We start from the raw sequence: 19,144 nt of genomic DNA, 5'->3' as shown, positions 1-19,144 counted from the left end.
ATGGAACCAAAAAAGAGCCCGCATCTCCAAGACAATCCTAAGTCAAAAGAACAAAGCTGGAGGCATCACGCTACCTGACTTCAAACTATACTACAAGGCTACAGTAACCAAAACAGCATGGTACTGGTACCAAAACAGAGATATAGACCAATGGAACAGAACAGAGTCCTCAGAAATAATACCACACATCTACAGCCATCTGATCTTTGACAAACCTGAGAGAAACAAGAAATGGGGAAAGGATTCCCTATTTAATAAATGGTGCTGGGAAAATTGGCTAGCCATAAGTAGAAAGCTGAAACTGGATCCTTTCCTTACTCCTTACACGAAAATTAATTCAAGATGGATTAGAGACTTAAATGTTAGACCTAATACCATAAAAATCCTAGAGGAAAACCTAGGTAGTACCATTCAGGACATAGGCATGGGCAAAGACTTCATGTCTAAAACACCAAAAGCAACGGCAGCAAAAGCCAAAATTGACAAATGGGATCTCATTAAACTAAAGAGCTTCTGCACAGCAAAAGAAACTACCAGCAGAGTGAACAGGCAACCTACAGAATGGGAGAAAATTTTTGCAATCTACTCATCTGACAAAGGGCTAATATCCAGAACCTACAAAGAACTCAAACAAATTTACAAGAAAAAAACAAACAACCCCATCAAAAAGTGGGCAAAGGATATGAACAGACATTTCTCAAAAGAAGACATTCATACAGCCAACAGACACATGAAAAAATGTTCATCATCACTGGCCATCAGAGAAATGCAAATCAAAACCACAATGAGATACCATCTCACACCAGTTAGAATGGCGATCATTAAAAAGTCAGGAAACAACAGGTGCTGGAGAGGATGTGGAGAAATAGGAACACTTTTACACTGTTGGTGGGATTGTAAACTAGTTCAACCATTATGGAAAACAGTATGGCGAGTCCTCAAGGATCTAGAACTAGATGTACCATATGACCCAGCCATCCCATTACTGGGTATATACCCAAAGGATTATAAATTATGCTGCTATAAAGACACATGCACACGTATGTTTATTGCAGCACTATTCACAATAGCAAAGACTTGGAATCAACCCAAATGTCCATCAGTAACAGATTGGATTAAGAAAATGTGGCACATATACACCATGGAATACTATGCAGCCATCAAAAAGGATGAGTTTGCGTCCTTTGTAGGGACATGGATGCAGCTGGAAACCATCATTCTTAGCAAACTGTCACAGGAACAGAAAACCAAACACCGCATGTTCTCACTCATAGGTGGGAACTGAACAATGAGATCACTTGGACTCAGGAAGGGGAACATCACACACAGGGGCCTATCATGGGGAGGGGGGAGGGGGGAGGGATTGCGTTGGGAGTTATACCTGATGTAAATGATGAGTTGATGGGTGCAGCACACCAACATGGCACAAGTATACATATGTAACAAACCTGCACGTTATGCACATGTACCCTACAACTTAAAGTATAATAATAATAAATAAATTTAAAAAAAAAAAAAAAAAAAAAGAAAACTGGGCTAGACTTCTAAGTTAGGTCATAAAAGGGCATGCAGTGTCTGCCCTTGTTCACTGAAACACTTACTCTCTTAGAGCCCTGAGCCTCCGTGTAAGACTACCATGCTGAGGAAGCCACATTCTGCCAACAGAGCCAGCTGAGCCCAGTCTTCTGTCAATGGTAACTTTCAAGAATTTAAGGAGATCATCATGAATACATATTGAAAGAGGACTGCGTCAGTCATTTCAGGCATAAAACCTAGTATTAAGAAATCATATTCATGATCCCTCACTGCAGATGGTACAGTTTGAAAAACTGTTTGGCAGTGTCTACCAAAGTTGAACATAAAATACCCTAAACTCAGTAATTTCACCTCTACATGAATTTCAGTACACGCATGTATGTGTATTACATACATAAAAATACCAAAAACATGTCCTAGAAACACATACTTATGTATATATTATATAAATAATACCAAAAGACATGTATTAGAATTTCAAATCAGAACTCTTCATATTAGCCAAAAACTAGAAACTAGAAACTACCCACTTATCAAGAAAAAAATTAGATAAATTTTGTGCTATTTATAAAACAGAATACTAATAAGGACAATCTACATAGAACAACATATATAAATCTCACAACGTTGAGGGAAACAAGCTAGACACATAAAAGGCTATGTTTTATTATTCCATTTATATAAAATATAAAAACAGGCAACAGTAATCTCTGCTGTTAGAAATCAGCATAATCGGCCGGGCACGGTGGCTCACGCCTGTAATCCCAGCACTTTGGGAGGCTGAGGCGGGCGGATCACGAGGTCAGGAGATCGAGACCATCCTGGCTAACACGGTGAAACCCTGTCTCTACTAAAAATACAAAAAATTAGCCGGGCGTGGTGGCTGGCGCCTGTAGTCCCAGCTACTTGAGAGGCTGACGCAGGAGAATGGCGTGAACCTGGGAGGTGGAGCTTGCAGTGAGTCGAGATAGCACCACTGCACTCCAGCCTGGGCCACAGAGCGAGACTCTGTCTCCAAAAAAAAAAAAGAAATCAGCATAATCATTACTCTTGGGATGGGAGGTAATGAAAGGAAGAGGAGGTTGGGATGCTGGTAATGTTCTGCTTTTTGATCTGGGAGCTTATTACATAAGTGTGGTGGTTTTAAAACATATCCACAGATGTTCTGAAACTCTATCAAAAGGTGAAACACAATTTTCTCCCCTTGAATACAGAACTGGCCTTAGTGACTCGCCTCTAGCAAATAGAATGCACTAGAACTGACACTGCATGACTTCGGTTACTAGGTTAGTGATAGGGTTTGGATTTGCATACCTGCCCATATCTCATGTCAAATTGTAATCCCCAATGTTGGAGGTAGGGCCTGGTGGGAGGTGATTAAATCATGGGGGCAGATTTCTCCCTTTGGTGCTATTCTCATGACAGAACTCTCACAAGATCTGGTTGTTTAAAAGTGTGTGGCACCTCCCCACTCTCTCTTGTTCCTGCTCTGGCCATGTAAGACGTGCTGGCTTCCCCTTCTCGCTTCCACCATGATTGTATGTTTCCTGAGGCCTCCCCAGAAGCCAAGCAGATGCCAGAATCATACTTCCTGCACAGCCTGCGGGACCACAAGCCAATTAAACCTCTTTTCTTTATAAATTATCCAGCCTCAGGTATTTCTTTATAGCAATGTGAGAACAAACTAGCACAGTTAGAAAAGGCAATAGAGCTTCCACCTGGCTCTCTTTCTTGGGACACTCAACTTAGTACCCAGTCACCATGCTGTAAGAAAGTCACAGAGCCACATGGAAAGACCATTTGTAAGTATTCTGGTCATAGAGGCAGCTACCCAGACGACAGGCAGTATCAACAACCAGTCAATGAGTGAAGGTGATATAGTTTGGATTTTTGTCCCCCCCCCCAAATTCCATGTCCAGTGGTAATCCCCAATGTTGCAGGAGGGGCCTGGTGGGAGTTTATTGGATCATGGGGCAGACTTCCCCCTTGCTGTTCTTGTGATAGTGAGTTCTCACAAGATCTAGTTGTTTAAAAGTGTGTAACACCTCCTCCTTCGCTCTCCTCCTCCTGCTCCAGCCATGTACGAGGTACCTGCTACCCTCTTGCCTTCTGCCATGATTGTGGTTTTTTGAGGCCTCCCCAGTCATGCTTCCTATACAGCCTGCAGAACTGTGAGCCAATTAAACCTCTTCTTTATATATTGCCTAATCTCAGGTAGTTACTTATGGCAATGCAAGAACAAACTAATATAGAAGGAGACTTTGGATTCCAGGCTCCCAGCTTTCAAGCTATTTCAGCCCTGCCTAAATTTCAACTTCATCGGTAAAATAAATGTTGCTATTTTAAGCCATTACCTTTTGGGATAATTTGTTATGCAGGTATACTTAATTGGAATAAACATCACATGTGTTCACTTTGAAAATTCATTAAGCTGTATAATTACAATAGATACACTTTTCCTTGGGTATATTATAATTAGGTTTAAGTAATGATTTGAAATAAAAACCATATCATGGAAATAAGCTTTTATTTATCAAGTTTTTAGATGAATTTTATTGAGAAGTTTTATATAAATTCAACATTCCATATAATCCCTAATACTTTGCTTGTTCTTACAATGACATAAAGAATATGTAAATTTTTTGCCACACCTCATATAGACATCAGTTTACGCATATCCCTCAGTTTATCCTCACACATTGCCTGATTCTCATCATTTACCATGTATGGACTTTTTAAAAGTTTGGACACATTACTGTAGCAGACATCTCCCTAGCACTATTTTTTCTTCTTCTGTTAATAGGTCTTCATCGTCCTTTGGGAAACCACCTCCCCGCTTTATCAATCAAGGTCTTGTCTTTTGTCTTGTCTTTTCTATTTTTTTCTTTGAGACAGTCTCACTCTGTTGCCCAGGCTGGAGTGCAGTGACATGATTAAACCTTATGGCAGCTTTAACCTCCTGGGCTCAAGCCATCCACCTACCTTAGCCCTGAAGATGCTGGGACCACGGGCATGTGCCATCACATCCGGCTAATACTTTTGATTTTTATTAAAAATGAGGTCTTGCTACGTAGGCTGGTCTAGAAGTCCTGGGCTCAGGCAATCCTCTCACCTTGGCCTCCCAAAGTGCTGTGATTACAGGCATGAGCCACCATGCCCAGCTGTATTTTCTTTTCTTGAATTTTCTTTAAATTAATTCTATTATACCTCACATCCTTCCAATACATTTTAATTTTCTTTAATTCTATTATATCACTCCTCCTTCCAATAAATGTCCTAATTAAATTAACAATATTGGTCTCTAGTCTTTGCAACCAAAGAACACTTACCGATACATATCTCCAGTGCTAGCATACTGTGTGACATATGGTTGACGATTGATAATAAATAGTTTATAAATTGGTATTTGGCAACTAATTTTTTTTTTTTTTTTTTTTAGACGGAGACTTGCTCTGTTGCCCAGGCTGGAGTGCAGTGGCACAATCTCGGCTCACTGTAAGCTCCGCCTCCCGGGTTCACGCCATTCTCCTGCCTTACCCTCCCTAGTAGCTGGGACTACAGACACCTGCCCATGCCCAGCTAATTTTTTTGTATTTTTAGTAGAGACGGGATTTCACCGTGTTAGCCAGGATGGTCTCGATCTCCTGACCCTGTGATCTGCCTGCCTCAGTCTCCCAAAGTGCTGGGATTACAGGCGTGAGCCACTGCACCCAGGTGGGCAACTAATTTTTGACAAAAGCACAAAAAAAATCCAGTGGAAAAAGTACAGGCTTTTAAAAAAAAATTGCTGCGATGATTGGGTATCCATACGTCAAATATGAACTTGGATACATGCCTCAAACCATGTAAGAAAGTTAACTAAAATGCATCATAGATCTAAATGTACAGCCTGAACATGTAAAACTTTTATAAGAAAACATAGGAAAATTTCTTTGTGAGCCTGGGTAGGGAAAAATTTCTTAGAAACAACACTAAAAATGCAATCCATAAAATAATAAATAAATTAAACTTTATTAAAAGTTAAAACTTCTCTTCAAAATACACTGTTAAGAGAATGAGGGCCAGGTGTCGTGGCTCACACCTGTAATCCCAGCACTTTGGGAGGCCAAGGTGGGCAGATCACCAGAGGCCAGGAGTTCGAGACCAGCCTGGCCAACATGGTGAAACTCTGCCTCTACAAAAAATACAAAAATCAGCCAGGCATGGTGGTGCATGTCTGTAATCCCAGCTACCTGTAAGGCTGAGATACCAGAATCTCTTGATCCAGGGAGGCGGAGGTTGCAGTGAGCCGAGATCATATCACTGCACTCCAGCCTAGGTAATAGATCAGGATTCTGAAAAAAAAAAAAAAAAAGGCAGAGTTGGAGGGCGGTAGGTAAGCAGAAACTTTAAGGGTGATGGACATACTCATTTGATCACAGTGATGGTTTCAAGGGGGTATACATATGTCAAAACTGATAAAATTATACACTTTAAGTATGCTCTATATATTCTATGCCAATTATACTTCAGTAAAGATATCTAAAAACACCCTACAACTTAGATGTCAGATTTTGAAGACAGTGGAAATGATGCAGAATGGAAATTTCAGTTAAAGGCCTCAGTGATGTTTGTGAATTATCCAAGTATTCAAGGAATCCATGTTTCCCTCAGCTAGCTGAGACTCGGCAGAGTTTAATGAGCAATCTCAATACTATTTTCCAGAAATGGTGTCATCCACCATATTATGGCTGTTTTCAGGAAGAGAATGACCTAATCAGTATAAAATGAACTCCATGTCTTGTGAGGGATTTATAATTAAACACATAATCCACATTTACAAACATTTTTAAAGGGCTTTTCTACCTGTTGGATAGGATTAATATTGAGAGTGAATTTTTGCAAGTTTTCCAACACACTAGTTTGTTTAATCTCTAAGAGCCTCAGTTTTCTCATCTATAAAACACCGTAAGAAATAAGAAAAAAACAGGAAACCAAAAAGAGCAGGCTTTGCCAGAACTATTAATTATTCTTTTTTGGGCACAGCCAAAACTCAAGAAATGGATGTCTCTCTTCCATTTCTAGACTTTTTTAGACAGATCCATGAGGAAGTTTCCCTCCATAGCTTTGGCCGACCATCACACTCGTCAAGAAGGCATCCAGCTTCTTCCAGGCTCAGCCTGTGACTGAGAACCACAGTGATTCACTAGGACGGCCCTGAGCTCTCTCATCAGCCCTCATGAGTTCTGAAGGTTAGAGCTAACTTTCCAGACCCTCATTATTTGTTGAAAGGCTAGATAGGGAAAAATCTCAACCAGATCTCCATGCCTACTTACAAGCAGAGGTAGTTTTTGCAGGATGGCATGTATTCTCCAGATGCAGAGCCATATAGGGCCTTGCCTCTTTATGGGAGATACAAAAACTAGGCCCTAATGAACAGAAATAGTGGTTGAGCCCACAAACTAGCATTAAGTTGTACAAACTTTAATTTCCAGCTCTGTCACTTGCTGTGTGGGACCTTATTATCTCCCAACCCCAATTTTTTCAACTTTACAATGGAATTAAAGCAATCTAATTTTTCAAAATGGGGTTAACTTTCACTGTAAATTACAGCATATTGGCCAATAATTAACTTGAACACTAAAGCTGGCATTTAACAGATTAATTAAACTGTTTGCTAAGTAAATACTTAAATCAAAAGCTTAAAAACCTGTAATTTACTGAGAAAACAAAGCTTTCTTTCTCGGTTAAGAATCTGAGAAAACAAAACCCAGAAGCAAACTAAAATCAAGTCCTAAAATGGTACAAACCTCAAAAAGCCAATCAGGTTTGCCAATAAAGCTCCGCCTCCGTGCAAACCCTGCCCACTTCCGGCTTCCCCACCCACCTTCTAACACTGGAACCCCGCCCCTCTCTGCGAGGTCCCGCCCCCCACACCTGATCCTGGATCCCATTGGGCGAATCTGGATGCTGTATACACACCCGACACACGCACGTTAGGCTGGGGCGTCTTCGCGCCTGCGCAGCTGCGCTGTCAGGCGGCTGGAAACGGGGGGGTTGGGGGGAGGGGGCGGAGGTCGTGCCGAATCTTCCTCCGTAATAAGAAGCGACGTGTCCCGCTGTCCTGGCTCCGTGGGTCCAGGGGGATTGGGCCTGGGCGCTGGAGCTGCTGTGGCTCCCGCCGCAGCGGGTGCCATGGAGGCCGTGCCAGAGCCCAGAACTCACGCCGGGGGAGGCCGAGACAGCCGGCGGTACTCATAGATGAGGCGGCGGCGGCGGCGGCGGCGGCGGCAGCAGCCCGGGCTCTCCATGAGCAGGCGGCGGCGGCGGCGGGTGCGGCGGCACCGGCGGTTTTCGGTCCCCGGGGAGGTACGAGGAGTTGGCTTCCTGGTGGACGGAGACTGGCCGGTGTGAGAACGCCTTCCGCGGCCCGGCCCTCCAGCCCGTTTGCCCGCAGTCCTGAGCACTCGGCGGGGCACTGCCCGGACAGAGGCGGGGGCGCCCAGCCGACTCGCGGGCCCCTAACTCGGAGACCCGCCCGCCTCGGTGCCAGGCCTCCCGGGCGCGGCTGCCCAGGGCCAAGGTGGGCGTGGCCGGAGCGTGGGGGCTCCCCGGGGGCGCACGCCTCGCGTCTGTCTTGCTCCTGTCCGGAAGCCCTGCGCTGCCGGGAGTGGTAGCGCGTGGTTGTATTTTTGAGGCGTATTTCGGGCTCTGATTTGAGAGGGGACCTTTAGAACCCCTGAGTCCTTAGGGAGTCTGGCATTCAAAGCCTTGGGCAGGTGGTGGGGTCCTCACAGCTACCTTGGGGTACCGATTGCCTCCCTTGGAAGTCACCACGAAAGAAAGATGTTTTGCCAAAGAAATAGAGGTCGGGAGAGTTTTCCAGGTTTATTCAAATTGGAGGGCCCGTTGAGCCTGGAGAATAAAGCCAGTGGAATACATCCTCCAGTCCTTCCGATTACAGTTCCTAGCTAAACAGCTAAGACAATTTTAAGTAAAGCTCTTTACAGCTATCTTTCCATCATTTCTCCCCACCCCCCATTTTTATTGCAATTTACTTTGGAATAAATCAAGTTCATGATGAAACTAGTATCCTCTAGTTCTTCCAAACCTTCCCTCCTCCCGTTTTTCCCAGAGAAACACTGGAGTTTCATGCCATATATATCATTATAGTTTAATTCTCTTAGAGTGTAACTATTGCTTTACAGAGCTAGTTACACTTCATTTGGTCATGTTTAAAGATAATTTGAAGAAAATATCCTAGAGATTTATGCTTCCTTTCCAATGCACTATTTTAGGAATCTGAACTCAGGCTCTTTAAGCAATCTTAAACCTTGCTACAGAGTTCTTTGAAATTCAACGGAAATAAACCATAAAGTTGTTTTCGTTTATTAAAGTATTTGAATGCCTAATTGTTTTTTTAAAATATTTGTAAGCAAAACGTGTCAGTTTCTATTAAGAAGAAACTGAGTTTGTGTTTTCCTAGGCTACAGATTTGCCACACCCTCTTCTTCCTAAGTGGATGACTAGAATCAATGTGTTGGCCAACTAGATATAAACTTCCACTCTTCATACTAAATATAGTTACTGGATATTTTAGAGTCCACAATGTCTTGCTTCAAACTGAAAGCACTGTGTTCATGTGTGTTTAATATATTGCAGAAGTGAATTTTTACTCGTGTTGCAGAATGTTTTGAACTTAGTTTCTTACACAAATAAAACACGTAGGACTGCAGCTTTATTAAGTGTTGAGTTCATGTTGTGTTGGGGAGGATGCAGCACTTGAAAAGATGGTCAAAATAAGACACTGATCTCAGTCACTCGTTTCTCTGTTTCCGCTCCTCAGATGCCTCCCTTTTTTGATAACAATACTTCTCCGCAAAAGTAACCTTGGAAAACATTATGATGTTGTTAGTTTATTTGCTTGTCCCAAGTAAAGTGAAGGAGTTTTTTCAATACAATGGCAAAAAGAACTCATTTCTTTCAAAAATATGTGCGCTATGTAACATACATATAACACAACATATTTATGAAAATACTCACCGTGGCTTTAAAAACAAAGTGCCTAGTGGTCCTCAAGATTGGGGGAAAAGTGCCAGTTTGAAAAGGGAGGATGCTTTGGTTCATTCCCAAAACATGCATAGAGAATAATCAGGATATTTATCAAGTTCTGAATCAGATCTTCATAGCATAGCCTCTGTAGTTAAAAATTATAGTATATCTAAATTGCACAATTAATAGCACAATTCTGAGTTGCACATAAAAATCCGAAAGTAATTAGCAATATTAGCTATGCTACTATTCACTTAAGATTGATTTCATGATTACTCCTCATGCTGTCTTTCAAAGCTAAATGTCAGAATTAGTCTTAGTCTATATAGCAACAGGAGTTTTTTTTTTTTAACATAGTTTTTCTATACAACAGATAAAATATGTAGTATAGTTAATACAAAGATTACGGAATAGCTATTATTCTGTACCCCCAATTAAGAGATCCCATTATATTAGTTTCTTAAATGGAACCACCCATATTAACAAGAAAATGAAGCAAGCACAGCCTATATTTTGGAAGGAGGAGGAGGTTTACATTAGGAATATGCCTAGCCAAACTTAATTTATGTTTTTAATAGCTTTATTTTCATTTAGGAATTTTTTTTTTTTTTTTTTTTTTTTTTTTGAGATGGAGTTTCACTCTTGTTGCCCAGGCTGGAACGAGATGGCGTCATCTCAGCTGGTGCAGTCTCGGCTCACCGCAACCTCCGCCTCCCAGGTTCAAGCGATTCTCCTGCCTCAGCCTCCTGAGTAGCTGGGATTACAAGCATGTGCCACCACGCCCAGCTAATTTTGTATTTTTAATAGAGATGGGGTTTCTCCATGTTGGTCAGGCTGGTCTTGAACTTGCGACCTCAGGTGATCTGCCCACCTCGGCCTCCCAAAGTTCTGGAATTACAGATGTGAGCCACCACACCTGGCCTCAGGATTTTTTTTTTTTATCACAGGGTTTCCCTCTGTCACAGATAAAATCTGCAATGTAATTGATATAAAGACTATCAAATGGCCATCTGTACCTCAAAAAAAGACTGAAACTTCTTAAATGCTCTTTCCAGAGAGCATGCATAGCGCCCAAAAAGTGGCTCATTTAAATTTTTTTGCTATGTTGGGAGGCCTAATAACACATTTGATTTGAGTCTTTAGATAGATTTATTTTCATTTAAACATATTATGCATTTAATATGCAAAGTTACAAGTTGATGTGTTCTGTTTTAAACTTTTAAAATGTAGGATGAAGACACTGTTTGAAGAGATCAAAGCATCAATTAAAAATAACTATAACCAAGATCGATCATTTTGGAGGCCTGTTCTTCCTTGGGGGGGTGTTTTTACTATCAAAGCTGGCCGCAAAGCAGTATCCTGTACACCGCTGTATGTTGAAATAAGACTGAAAAATACCTGCACCATAGATGGATTCTTGATGTTATTATATGTCATTCTTAATGAAAATGAAAATTTCCCTAGGGAACTCTCTCTTCATTTTGGTAGAGAGTTTGTAGACTGTTTTCTTTATTTAATGGACACCTACAGTTTTACAACTGTGAAGCTACTTTGGATTTGGGACAAGATGGAAAAACAGCAATACAAATCTGAAGTCCATAAAGCTTCATTAATCATTGATTTGTTTGGGAATGAGCATGATAATTTTACGAAAAATCTTGAAAATCTCATGTCTACCATTCAAGAGAGTTACTGTTCCAACTGGCGATGCCCAACTCGAGTGCAGGAGGATCAGCAGCGCACAATTAATATAAAGTAAGTTGGTCTAACATCTGTTTTGTCACTTATACTTTTTTTTTAATGAATGTTGCTTTAGATATGTAGTCGTGTACCCCATAATAACATTTGGTTCAACAGAGGACCACATATGCCATGCTGGTTTGTAGGATACTGTGTATTTAGTATACCTTTCTATGTTTAGGTACACAAAGACCATTTTGTTAAAATTGCCTACAGTATTAAGTACAGTAACACGCTGTATGGATTTGTAGCCTAGGAGCAATAGGCTTTACCATATACCCTACGTGTGTAAAAGGTTATAAATCTAGTTTTGTGTAAGCACATTCTAGGATGTTTACACACTATGAAATCATCTAAGGATACATTTCTCAGGGAATGTGTCCCCATTGGATGACAAATGACAGTATTGCCAAAGTACTCGTTAAAGTACAGAGCCTTAGGCCGGGCGCGGTGGCTCAAGCCTGTAATCCCAGCACTTTGGGAGGCCGAGGCGGGCGGATCACAAGGTCAGGAGATCGAGACCACAGTGAAACCCCGTCTCTACTAAAAATACAAAAAATTAGCCGGGCGCGGTGGCGGGCGCCTGTAGTCCCAGCTACTCAGGAGGCTGAGGCAGGAGAATGGCGTGAACCCAGGAGGCGGAGCTTGCAGTGAGCCGAGATCGCGCCACTGCACTCCAGCCTGGGCAACAGCGTGAGACTCCGTCTCAAAAAAAATAAATAAATAAATAAATAAAATAAAGTACAGAGCCTTTATAATTACTTATGCATGAAGCAATCACACAAATGCAAGATTCTTCTACAGGTCCCCTGAAAACAGTGTCACAGCTGGTTACATCCAAACATCTTATAATTACTTTACAAAACCAGCTGATAACCTTGTCAGTAGCAAAGTAATGAATTAGTATGAAAAATACATTACTCTTACTTGAATTTACTAATATGACTATAGATGATTCTTAGTGTCACAAATTTAACCGCTTTAAGAGCGCTTTATACTGTTTTGGAATGTTTCGCCCTTTCAATAGGTCTTTGTCAGGAGGGCTAGTTCCACATGAACAAGAAAATTAAAAATATTCTTTCATATCATGGCCAAGACATAATTATAGACAGAAAGCCAGAACTTGGCATCTCACACGTGGAGATGTGGATGTAAGCAGCTTTTATTTTGAACAGAAAAGGTGCAAGGAGCCAGATGAGTGTTTTTGGCTTTCAGAAAAAAGGCAGATCTCCCACCTGGTAAATGATAGGGACAGAGTCCAAATTGGCAAGCCCTAGTGGAGTGTTGGGAAACATGAAAGCCTCCAAGGGACATGAGCTGGAAAGGGGATAATTGCCAGTGGAAGAAAAACAGACCCAAACACATTGTTGGCAGAAAGGTATTTGGCCCTATGGTCCAGAAAAACAGCCTGATAGATTGTTCCCATTTGGAAATGTACCTCACATACCCTAATTTGTTAAACTTATATTTATCTGAAATATGTTTTTTCTATTTTCCTGCATTGCTAATTTGAAATATCTATCAATGGAAATAATTTTCAAGACATAAAGACAACTCAGAAGTGTTGCAGTGATCATAGCTCACTGCAGCCTTGAACTCCCGGGCTCAAGTGATCCTCCTACCTCATGCCTCACCACCTCAGCCTCTCCAGTAGCTGGGACTACAGGTATTTGCCACCATGCCCAGCTAATGTTTTTTTGGGTTTTTTTTGTTTGTTTTTTTTTTTTGAGACAGGGTCTCACTCCATCTCCCAGGCTGAAGTATAATGGTGTGATCACAGCTTACTGCAATGTTGACTTCCTGGGTTCAAGAGATTCTCCTGTCTCAGCACCCCCCAAGTAGCTGGGACCAGGGGCGTGCACCACCATGCCCGGCTAATTTTTGTATTTTTTTGTAGAGATGGGATCTTGCTATGTTGCCCAGGTTGGTCTCAAACTCCTGAGTCACCCACCTCAGCTTACCAAAGTGCTGGGATTACAGGCGTGAGCCACCACACCCAGCCTAATATCTTGTTTTTTTAAAACTAGTTTCTTTGCATCTGTAAATATTTTGAAACTATAATGACAAATTTATAATTCTATATTATATTGTGTACTATTTAATAAAATATTTTTCATACTCTATAACTTTTAAGGTTTTGCCTACTTTTTAAAAAATCCTATATTTAAAGCAACCTCTGAAATAATGTAGAAAAAAAAATTTTTTAACAGATCAGGTACCTGAGGCCAAGAATGATTATTACTTACATTTAATCAGGTAGCTAATCAGCTGCTCCCCTGATTCTGGGTCCTAGTTCCTTCCCACGAGACCAGATTGCCTCTTTTGAATCTTCTCACAAATGTTTCAGATTAACGTAGCAGCAACTGGATATATCAGGATTGTTTCTACAAAAATATGTTTCTTTGAAAATTTCATAATTAGTGTTTATTGAGTTCAACTGGTTACTATCTGCAAGAAATTCCAAATGTGTAATAGAGGTTATACTTGGTATAATTGATTTTGCTAATAAAGTACTGAGCTGTAAAATTTGTTATAATAATATAATAAGATATAAAATGTTGAAGCAGTTCTTACATGCATTTGAAAATTATTGTAGTCCTCCCCAAGAAATTCCACATGGAAACTTGATAAGGCTGGCTGTGGATGAGTTATTCTGTTCCAAGATTGGACTCTGTGAAGAGCACGGGTGAGTATACGATAGACATTTAAAATGACAGTATGTGTTTATAAGGAAACGTAGGAAGATGTGCTCCTTGAAGTACTTTATGAATCTTATTAACCTAGTTTACTATGACATTTTACAGTGTTTTTGTTACGGAGTATATCACTACATAGAATATGGTACTACAGCTGATTGATGAATACAAAGCAAATACCTTTTCGTTTCCCCCCCCCCCCCCCCACTGCTGAGTAGGTACAGTAAAACTTTGGTTAACCGGAACCCAGCTAATCGGGACCCTCAAATATCTGGATTTTTTCCTACACTCCCCATTTAGGAGAAAGAGGTAAATGACAACTACAAAACTTAACCTAGTAAAAGTTGAGAGAAGCAGAACATATTCATCCCAATCTCTTAAAATTTTCTGTGACTACATTATTGTATAATGAGAATTAATATTTAGAACGATGATCTTATAGCTGATTAATTACAAAAGGAAAGATAAAAATACATTCTGTTAATTTACCTATTAAGTCCAGAAAGTGAACGAATATATTGTAGCAACAAATACTGAAACAGATGGTTTTGTGGTTAATTTGGTTTAGTTAATAATGTTTATTAATCAGAATACTGTACCCTGAGCATTCCGGTTAATCAAGATTTTACTGTATAATTCAACTTCTTATATTCTGATCCATATACTTAATACCTCATAATATGAGGGAACAGAATTTGTTCATGCTTATCAAAGAGTCTAATGGCAAAAGGAAGCAATTAGAGTCATATTATTTCCCCTCTCCATGATTATTTGAAACCAGCATATAGAGTGAAATATAAAAGTGTTCATATCAGTTCTGCAGAGTTATGCCTTCATTGGCTTATATAGAAATAGCTAGCATTTCCTGGAGTTTTAAACATCATTTCTAGTGTAAGGAACACAGCTTATAAACTTCTGGAACTATTAGGTGATACAAGGTAGTAATTACCCTATACCTATAGATATTAACCATTACCTATACCTATAATAGATAATTATAAGAAAATTAAAGTCATAAAGACAACTCTGAAGTGTTGAGAGGCAACTTTGTCCCAAGTGTAATAATGTTCATGCCTGTTTTCTATTTTAGGTGTGGTGGCTTAAGAGAATTTTCCCAACGAGTTTTCTGCCATGGGGCACCCCCTTTTGTTGTCTTAAATATGCAGCATTGGAAATCTGAAGATCTGGCATATGTACCCTATTACTTGGATTTGTCTGATCACAAGTAGGTGTTTTTTTGTTGTTGTTTCTTTATAAAACTAATAAAAAAAGTTATCCTGTTATATCATGATTTTGACTAGCCCGTAAGAGATATTGTTGAAAACGATCATATCTGTCTCTAAATTTATGTATTCTGAATAGAATCAGAATTTATTAGAGGGAGTCAGTTACTAGCAGTGCACATAGTGGGTAGGTATGTGGACTGTAGAATAGACAGAATTGAATTCAAATCCTAGCCCCATCTTTTGTAAGTTAACTTTGGGTCAACAACTTAACCAGTTTACATATCAGTTTTCTTATCTATAAAACAGAGATGATGGTATCAACCTAATGCATTTATTGTAAAGATTTAATAAGCACATACTAAGTGTTTAAGATAGTGCCTGACACATAATACTGGATAGTAGAGTAATAGCACAATATTTTATTCCTGACACATACTGGCTAATATTTGTATTTCAAGTCAAAGAAGTGTGTAGTAGCCAGGCGTGGTGGCTCAAGCCTGTAATCCCAGCACTTTGGGAAGCCGAGGTGGGCGGATCACAAGGTCAGGAGATCAAGACCAACCTGGCTAACATGATGAAACCTCGTCTCTACTAAAAATACAAAAAATTAGCCAGGCGTGGTGGCGGGCACCTGTAGTCCCAGCTACTCAGGAGGCTGAGGCAGGAGAATGGCGTGAACCTGGGAGGCAGAGCTTGCAGTGAGCAGAGATCACCACTGCACTCCAGCCTGGGCGACAGAGCGAGACTCCATCTCAAAAAAAAATAAAGAAGTGTGTAATAGTATAGTATGCAGGTGGTCATCATTTAAACATAAAATATTACTTATCACTATAAATAAAAATATCTGCATACAAATCAGGACATAAAGGGTTCTTTTAACATTTTCCCTGTAAAAGTTTTCTTATGTATGTGTTTACTCTTTTTTAAAAGAACCATGCAGGTTATAAGTTCATCTGTTAAAATATGTTTTTAAGAAATTCTTAATTTCCACATTTCCAATTATATTACATGATCTATAGAGATGGATATCTTTTTCAGGGAACAGAATGCAAACAATGTCGATGTTTTTGTACCTTATTTACGAATTTAAGGAATGTTTATCTTAAAAACAAAGTATTATAATTTTCTCCCATACTATGTTATTTAATTTGCAGGTATTTGTTGGAAGGTGCCACATTATTTAACAAAGAGGAACATCATTATTCTGCAGCTTTCCAGATTGGTGGACATTGGATGCACTATGATGGGCTCAGAAATGTGAATTTAATTTTGTTAAATAAACCCCCAGAGTTTCTCCTCTTGTCATCATTGGTTTATATTCGAGCAACAGAGAAATAAATACAGACTGATGCTAAAAGTTGTTTTCCCTCCTGCCCATGCTCCCCCAGATGAAGGGCTTTTATTTTGTGTATACTTGGTATCCAAGAAAATAGTTCAACTATACTAGTTTCAGCAGTGTATTTTCAGTGTTTAACCCCAGGTAAATGTTTTATATAGAGGATCTATGCAAAAACTGTTTGTAATTTTTTTTTATATTTCCTGAGTTATTTTTATATGAGCATATTTTATGTTGAAATAAAAAGTATCTTGTGGCCTTTGTATTTTTTATTTATATGTACCTCAAAGATTTTTACAATTCTGTCCTTGAATTCAAGAAATACGTTGTCATCTGAATTCTAAATTTTTCTTTTTGGATATTCAAGTAAAACCTAGGTAAGAGTATTTTAGTTTATGTAATTTAACAGTTCAAAATATATCTGACTGTATTTCTTTGCCCTACCTCACTATAATCCGAAGTGCACTATTTGATCTAGTATGGATTTGAATGTATAATTTATTGATGGCTTAGTTTATTTGTTTGATTTGCCCAGTATCCCTGCAGCAGTTTAAAAAGTATGAGAAATTTTTCAGAGCTTAAACTATTTCTTTATAATGGCAAATTACTTTTAACTATTTCCTAAAGTATTATAAACCTGCCAGTGGATTTTAAGTGATAGCTAAGCTTCCAAGCTTAATTCAGGTTGTTACAAATAAATTATATAACTATCCTAAGTGTTTATCTTATAATTAAATGTAATTTGAAATGCTCTAATATATTTTGCAGATAAAACAACTATAAACAATATTAGGCAACTGGATGTTTACTAGTGTCGGACTAGCAATAGAAATGCACTTTAAATATATATTTAAGGGGAAATGTGTGCCTGGAAATATTTCTTTTCCTAGTGAAGTTTTATATTGACACAGAAAAGAATACTTAAATTTTTGGAGGGATGTCTACTGGCTCCCTTATAAGTAGTGATTGATAGCATGCGGCTTTGACTTGCAATACAAATCATTAGGATTTTATAGGTATCAGAACATTACGTTTCTTTATAAAGACCCTAAGGTCACTCTTCTTTTTGCAACTTAAGGGAAAAAATAAAGATTCTCAAGGGAAAATACTTTTTGAAATTTATCACCATTTTAGTGTTTACATTTCAATAAATAGTTCACTTCAGGTTTGGGATTGAGATTAGTTGCAATATATTTAGAAACTTATACATGACAGCACAGATCACTGCCATCTGCTGAATTGCTAAAGTGCTTGGTGCCATGTTGAGAAAACTTACCCGAGAATGGATAAATATGGGTGAAACATTACTGAGAATGCCTCACGTTAGCAAACACTATGAAAAGTCTTGTTTATATATCAAACTTATTTTACAAAAAAAAAAATTCACCCCAGGATTTATTTAGATGGTTTCCCAGGTGTATCTGAATAGGATTTAATTTAGAGTAAACTTTTCTGGGGACACCTGATTGCATGAATTGAAGTATACAATAACGAATATTACAGTAAACATAAATGGTGTCATTAACAAAATTATTCCTAATGCACATTTATTCTTTTAGGAAATGCACTTTTTTTGGAATACTAGCGTATCATGAAACAATGACTTACCTACCTCACAGGGTTGTTGTGAGGATTAAGATGTTTGTTAAAATCTTGACTACCTTGAACATCCTAATAAAAAAATTTTTTTCTACCTCTTTTATTTGCAGGCAAGGCTCCCAGGTTTTCTCTTACTAATGAACTTTGCAGATTTTAAAAAGTTATTTAGGCTGTAACTCATATCACTGATATATTTAGTGTGTAATGGAAATTGAGTATTCCTTCTTGACCCCGGGTTGAGGCTTAAGGAGAACAGATAGTTTATTTTTATGGTAGCAGCTAGTTGATAGAAATAATAAATTATCCCCTGCTGACCAAACAGTGAATAGAAAAAGGATTAAAAAAAAAAAAAAAAAAAGAATTAACTAGATTATCTATGGAATGTGAAGGTGAGCGTATGGAAAATTCTTTGTAATTCTATAAACACCCTTAGAGAAATCAGAATAATCTATTGGTGGGGAGCTAAAGACATGAGGTAATAATCAGAATATATATACACATGTGTATATATATACACATATGTGTATATATATATACACGTGTGTGTATGTGTATATATATATACACGTGTGTGTGTGTGTGTGTATATATATATATATATATATTTTTTTTTTTTGAGATGGGAGTCTCGCTGTCACGCAAACTGGAGTGCAGTGGTTACATCTTGGCTCACTGCAGCCCCCGCCTCCCTGGTTCAAGCAATTCTCCCACCTCAGCCTCCCTAGTAACTGGGATTACAGGTGCACAGCCACCACACCTGGCTAATTTTTGTATTTTGAGTAGAGACGGGGTTCCACTATGTTGGTCAGGCTGGTCTCAAACTCCTGACCTCAGGTAATCCACCCTCCTCAGCCTCCCAAAGTGCTGGTATTATAGGCATGAGCCTCCGCGCCCAGCACCAGAATATATTTTTAATCAATATACCACAAACCACTACTATACCTACAGGGTCAGCAAAAATAATTTTAAAACCTTTTCTA

General features: G+C 39.1%; 2 protein-coding genes across 4 annotated transcripts in view; one reads left to right on the top strand and one right to left on the bottom strand.

Moving 5' to 3' along the window:
* Positions 1 to 8,669, bottom strand: part of LOC105481900 (uncharacterized) — an 87,926-nt gene extending 79,257 nt beyond the window's left edge. The window contains exons 1-2 of the mRNA XM_071099234.1: positions 8,627 to 8,669; positions 7,498 to 8,226 (exon numbers count right to left, since the gene is read on the bottom strand). Of these exons, the coding sequence (XP_070955335.1) occupies positions 7,550 to 8,226; positions 8,627 to 8,669 (720 nt within the window). The 3' untranslated portion in view covers positions 7,498 to 7,549. The remainder of the gene's footprint in view (positions 1 to 7,497; positions 8,227 to 8,626) is intronic.
* Positions 7,750 to 18,273, top strand: DORIP1 (dopamine receptor interacting protein 1). Of its 3 annotated transcripts, none has more exons than XM_011741695.2 (5): positions 7,750 to 7,884; positions 10,798 to 11,322; positions 13,904 to 13,993; positions 15,094 to 15,228; positions 16,384 to 18,273. In XM_011741695.2, exons 2-5 carry the CDS (start codon positions 10,799 to 10,801, stop codon positions 16,565 to 16,567), a joined length of 933 nt encoding a protein of 310 aa, XP_011739997.2. In that variant the 5' UTR covers positions 7,750 to 7,884; position 10,798; the 3' UTR covers positions 16,568 to 18,273. The 3 variants fall into 3 exon arrangements, with proteins under 3 accessions (XP_011739997.2, XP_070956350.1, XP_070956349.1); XM_071100249.1 differs by having other exon boundaries at positions 7,827 to 7,848; XM_071100248.1 differs by lacking the exon at positions 7,750 to 7,884 and adding an exon at positions 7,976 to 8,098.
* The last annotated feature ends 871 nt before the right edge of the window (positions 18,274 to 19,144 follow it).

Source organism: Macaca nemestrina, chromosome 7 (genome assembly GCF_043159975.1).
Source record: "Macaca nemestrina isolate mMacNem1 chromosome 7, mMacNem.hap1, whole genome shotgun sequence".
Lineage (NCBI taxonomy): Eukaryota > Metazoa > Chordata > Mammalia > Primates > Cercopithecidae > Macaca > Macaca nemestrina.
This window is presented reverse-complemented; position numbering and strand designations above follow the sequence as displayed.

Excerpts from the sequence above, each read along its gene's own strand:
- DORIP1 (XM_011741695.2), top strand. The coding sequence starts at position 10,799 with ATGAAGACACTGTTTGAAGAGATCAAAGCATCAATTAAAAATAACTAT. Across the intron at positions 13,994-15,093 it reads GGACTCTGTGAAGAGCACGG|GTGTGGTGGCTTAAGAGAAT; the intron begins GTGAGTATACGA and ends TTTCTATTTTAG. Across the intron at positions 15,229-16,383 it reads TTGGATTTGTCTGATCACAA|GTATTTGTTGGAAGGTGCCA; the intron begins GTAGGTGTTTTT and ends TTTAATTTGCAG.